The sequence below is a fragment of the Muntiacus reevesi genome, chromosome 22, assembly GCF_963930625.1.
Source record: "Muntiacus reevesi chromosome 22, mMunRee1.1, whole genome shotgun sequence".
In the NCBI taxonomy this organism is placed as follows: Eukaryota; Metazoa; Chordata; class Mammalia; order Artiodactyla; family Cervidae; genus Muntiacus; species Muntiacus reevesi.
The window spans coordinates 31901424-31907423 of NC_089270.1; the positions used below are offsets into that span (position 1 = coordinate 31901424).

The 6000-nt window shown below is 36.7% G+C and overlaps 1 protein-coding gene across 1 annotated transcript in view; it reads left to right on the forward strand.

Annotated features, from left to right (window-relative positions):
- Positions 1-4832, forward strand: part of LOC136152756 (transmembrane protease serine 11C-like) — a 42939-nt gene extending 38107 nt beyond the window's left edge. Inside the window, exon 8 of the mRNA XM_065914134.1 lies at positions 4671-4832. Within this exon, the coding sequence (XP_065770206.1) occupies positions 4671-4832 (162 nt within the window). The remainder of the gene's footprint in view (positions 1-4670) is intronic.
- Positions 4833-6000: the final 1168 nt, after the last annotated feature.

Consider the following 6000-nt stretch of genomic DNA (forward strand, 5'->3'; position numbering starts at 1 on the left):
GCTTTATTGACTATGCCAAAGCCTTTGACTGTGTGGACCACAGCAAACTGTGGAAAATTCTGAAAGAGATGGGAATACCAGACCACCTGACATGCCTCTTGAGAAGTCTGTATGCAGGTCAGGAAGCAACAGTTAGAACTGGACATGGAACAACAGACTGGTTCCAAATTGGGAAAGGAGTATGTCAAGGCTGTATATTGTCACCCTGCTTATTTAACTTACATGTAGAGTACATCACGAGAAACGCTGGGCTAGAGGAAACACAAGCTGGAATCAAGATTGCCGGGAGAAATATCAATAACCTCAGATATGCAGATGACACCACCCTTAAGGCAGAAAGTGAAGAAGAACTAAAGAGCCTCCTGATAAAAGTGAAAGAGGAGAGTGAAAAAGTTGGCTTAAAGCTCAACATTCAGAAAACTAAGATCATGGCATCCAGTCCCATCACTTCATGGCAAATAGATGGGGAAGCAATGGAAACAGTGTCAGACTTTATTTTGGGGGTCTCCAAAATTACTGCAGATGGTGACTGCAGCCATGAAATTAAAAGATGCTTTCTCCTTGGAAGAAAGTTATGACCAACCTAGACAGCATATTAAAAAGCAGAGACATTACTTTGCTAACAATTGTCCATCTAGTCAAAGCTATGTTTTTTCCAGTGGTCATGTATGGATGTGGGAGATGGACTATAAGGAAAGCTGAGTGCCACTGGAGAGATGGTGCACATGATACAGAGGGAGGTTGAGGAGGGTAAAAGTTCCATTTGGGGTTTGCAAAATATGAGGTGCCTATGGAATATCCAGGTACATATGTCCAATATATCATTGTAAATAAAATTCTTGAGCTCAGGAAAGTGTTCTGGCTACAGAGATATACCTAAAAGTCATTGTCTTCTGGACAGGAGTTATATTCATGAGCATGGATACAATAATTCAGTGTATAAAATAAGAAGCAGCTAAGTAACAGAACTCAGGTATACATGCTTTCATGCTTTTAAAGGGCTAACAATAAGAGATAAGAATGATCAGAAAAACTGAAAAGTACAAGAAATTGATCTCACCAGAGCCCAGGGATCAGAAAAAAAGGGGATGGTTAATAGTATGTTATGTGATGTTAACACATAACATCAGGTCAAGTTAACTGCTGGAAAGTGTCTATCAAATTCAACAATTGTTTACTGGTAAAGTTTGGAAAACTGCATTGGTAGAAAAACCATTTTGAATTTTTCTACCAATTGAGTAAAAGACTGAGTAAGTTGTATAAGAGTATTAGTTTAATATAATCTCATTTATTTTTTTTTTTTGTTACTCTTTCCTGAGAAGACATTCAAAAAGGTATTGCTAAAACCAATGTAAAAGTGGTTACTGCTTACATTTTCTTCTAGGAGTTTTATGATTTCGGGTCTTATATTTAAATCTTTAATCCATTTTGAGTGCATTTTTGTATGTGGTATAAGAAAATGGTTCAGTTTCATTCTTTTGCATGTAACTGTCCGGTTTTCCTGAAAGTGAAAGTGAAAGTCACTCAGTCGTGTCTGACTCTTTGCGAATTCTCCAGGCCAGAATAGTGGAGTGGGTAGCCTTTCCCGTCTCTAGGCGATCTTTCCAACTCAGGGATCAAACTCAAAATCCACATGGCAGGCGGATTCTTTACCAGTTGAGCCACAGGGTAAGCCCAAGCACCATTTATTAAAGAGGGTGCCTTTCCCCCATTGCATACTATTCTTGCCACATGAAAAGATGCTCAACATCATTACTTATCAGAGATGTGCAAATCAAAACTACAATGAGATATCACCTCACACCTGTTAAAATAGCAATTATTGAAAAGAAGATACAAGTATTGGTGATTGCAAAAAAAAAGGGGGGGGAATTCTTGTACACTGTTGATGGGAATGTGAATTGGTGCAACTGTTACGGATGACAGTTGGAAGTTCCTCAAGAAATTAAAGATATAACTACTTTATTATATGGAAGCTTCCTAAGTGTCCATTGATAAGTGAAAGTATAGAAGATATGGTGTATACAGACACACACACACACAGACACACAATGGAATAAATATGAATCAGCCATACAAAAGAGTGAAATCTTGCCATGTGCAGCAACATGGATGGACCTGAAGGGTATTGTGCTAACTGAAACAAACAAGGCAGAGTAACAGTTACTGTATGATTTCACTTATATGTGAAATCTGAAAAACAAAAAGAAACAGTCTTATAGGAACAGAAAAGAATCTAGTGACTACCAGAGGGGAAGGAGTCGGGGGACAGATGAAATAAGTGAAGAGAATTAAGGGGTACAAAATTCCGACTGTAAAATAAATAATGAAGTAGAACATAGAAATATGTCAATAATACTGCAACAACTTTGCATGGTGACCATGATACCTGGGCTTATCATGGTGGTCAGTTAATAATGTATTTAATATAAAAGATCAAATCACTATGTTATACACCTGAAAATAACATAATATTGTATGTTAATTATAACTCAATTTAAAAAAAAAGAAGTGAAGAAAAGAATGAGAAACTGGAAACTTCAGTATAGACTACTACATTAAGTTTGGGCTTCCCAGTGGCTTGATGGTAAAGAATCTGCCTGCAATGCAGGAGACCTGGGTTCAATCCTGGAAGATCCCTGGAGAAGGAAATGGCAACCCACTCCAGTATTTTTGCCTGGGAAATCCCATGGAGAGAGGAGCCTAGTAGACTACAGTCCATGAGGTTGCAAAGAGTTGGACATGACTGACCAACTAGCACTATTACTACGTTAAGTCCCTTTTATGAAAGGAAGATAATTAGAACAATAGAAGAGCTTTTAAAATCCAGAAATATTGTGATTTTTTCAGGTAGACAAACCAAAACAAGCAGACAAAAAAGTATATATGCCTACAGAGAAAAGGCAGTGAAGGAAATGAAGACATAGTGGAAAAAAATACACAGAACAATTACTGATAGAACAAAGTTCTTGATTCAAAGAACAGATGAGGGGATTAACCCTGGAAAGAACCAAATACATTCATTTGCCTGAAAAGGAGAGTAAACATAGATGTGGGCTGATGTAGATGAGCTGGGAAATCAAAAGGGACAAGGACAAGAAATGCAGAGATTGCTACCTGTTGCTCTCTACTTACTCCATCAATTTGAAACTAAGTAAAATACTAGGTTCCAAGTGAGAAAATCAAATTTTTAAAAATTCTGAAATGAACCTTGTATGTTGCTGGTGTGAACATAAAATGGTGAGCCTATATGGAAAGCAGCATGGTAACAATTTTTCAAAAACAAATAAAAATAGATGAACCATACATTCCAGCATTTCCATTTCCCAGTATTCACCGAAAAGAATTAAAAGCAAGAACACAGATATTTATGCATCCTTATTCATAGCAGCATAATTCACAGGAGCCAAAGACTGAAGCAACACAACCTTCCATTGATGGAAAAACTGATAAACAAAATGTGATATACGCATAAAATTACATATCATTCCACCTTAAAAAGACGAAAATTCTGAGACACTCTACACCATGGATGAAACTTGAGACATTATGCTAAGTGAAATGAGCTAGTCGCAGAAGTACAAATACTATACAACTCCATTCATATGAGGCACTTGAAATAGTTAGATTCATAGAGACAGAAAGTAGAATGGTGGTTGCACGGACCTGGAGACAGGAGACAATGAGGGGTAATCATTCAATGCTGGATGTAGTTTCAGTTGTCCAAGATGAAAAAAGCTCTGGAGATGGGTGGTGATGATGATCACACAATATGAATGTACTTAATGCCATTGAATTGCATACTTAAAATGGTTAAAGTGGTAATTTTATGTGTATTTTACACAACTGAAAAATAAATAATAACTTTTTTAAATTATGAAATGAGAAGAGTTTTTACTGGCTCTTCTTAACAATGAGAATGAAATATGTCTTGGGACCCCTAACTAAAGGGGAGGAGGTATTGGTTTAAGGATGTAAATTTGTAACAAAATTTTCTTTCACAATGTATGGTTGGCCCAGATTGTAGTGGGGAGGAGGGTAAGAAGCCAAGAATCTTGTTGGCAGAGTAGTGGTATGGATAAATCATGCACTATAGTCACATAAAGAAAGACAGAAAGTAGGAGGTAAGTTAACACACTAGGAGAAAAGGGAGGAGTCAAAAATTAGCTTTCTCGAGACGCTGAAGAGCAGATGTAGGCTGAAAAGGAATAGAGTGAAAAAACTGCAAGTATAACGCTGGTAATAGCATTTCAAAAGTGGAGCCGATCCAGGTGTTTCCCCAAGGTTGGAAAAGCAATAGCCCCGTGCTGGTAGTAAATATAAACTACTTCTTTTTCAATATCTGTGAGAAAATGAGAGGGTTTGGGGAGATAATCAGAGAATTCCTCAGCATACTGATGATGAAATAAGCAACAATATCGTAACTATCTCTTCTGGGTAATAATTGAGTTGAAAATTTTCAAATGTATCCAAAGACATATATTGATGTCTTTGATGTCTTTGATTTAAATACATGATTATAAAATCAAAAAGTGTTCTTGACTAGAATCATTTTAATATTGAAATACTTAACTTTTTTCCTTCTGTTTCTCCTGTCTTTACTACAGGAGAAAAAATTAGCAATATTCATACTTAAATTATAGTCATTATATATATCCTTTTCTCTCTAGGGTGACTCTGGTGGACCTCTGGTTGGCGCAGATAATAAAGGCACTTGGTTCCTTGCTGGTATTGTAAGCTGGGGAGATGAGTGTGCTCTTCCAAACAAGCCTGGCGTCTACACTCGAGTGACGCATTATCGAGACTGGATCATGTCCAAAACTGGGCTCTAGTACAGAAGCGCTTCGTACCCTAAAGTTCAAAAATTATGCCCTTGTTAAATATGTTTGTAACTTCAAACCATATTTAACTTAGTATCACCTCTCTTTATGCACATTGACTGTTCCAAATTTAAACATATCTGTATAATTTTAGAATTATGAAAACTTTTTGTGTATTAAATTTTGACAAATATTTAGTGATAGCAATGGACCAGGACACAGAAATCTCCTTTCACCCCTCTCTAGACTGAAGGGAATTATTTGAGTAAATACAGATTGCAGTTTACTAAGGAGGTCTTCTCTCTTGAGTTGTAGATCCAGATCCCTTGGGAAGTCACAGATTAGGTGTTCTCAATAAACTCCCTTCTATTGCTTATAAACAATCTCCTCCTGAATCACATGGACTCCTCCAGATTCACATATTGGTGGGTTGTAAGCTACTGAGTTGCAATAATACTGCCTATAAAAATTTTTTCAGGAAAATTTGTCTACTTGTTTTCTTTCTAGTTTTTGTACTAATGCTAATCCCCTATTGATGGCTTCCTTACCTTGAGTGACACACAATTGCATGAACTATCCCAAGTCAATAGATTCCTTGACAAATTCTGATGTCCCCACTATACTGTTATATGATATAGCTGTAACTAAGTATCTACCTAGCATAGTACTCTAAAATGAAATATTTGTTGTGAAATTTTTGCATGAGTTAACACAGTAGGTTTATTATTTGATTGGTCTTAAAATACTCTGCTATATCTTGAGTCATAACATGTGTAAAAATTAACATTTCTGTGCCCCCCAAAGTAGTGCTGAAGTCCTGGCCAGTGTTCTTGGGCCCAAGAAGGCTGTAACGTGCCTTATGGAGAAAATGTATAAGTGAAATGAGCCTTGTCAGGCATAAGCTATAATGTTGTGTCCATGAGTTCAGTGTTAATGAATCAAAACCCTTGTACATCCAGAAAAGGGAAGAGGAAATTTGCTGATCTGTACATGAGGCTGCTTCAGAAAGTGCTAAGCTGAAACCCACAGTATATGACGAAACTATAGAAAAGCTGCACAATGGTGAAATTTGTGGATTCATGAGATGAGGGCTGATTTGTTTTTAAACAAGTCAAAATAATTTTAATCGGCAAAATGTTACAACTTCAAAAGGTATTTACACTGACAACACAAACGTCGT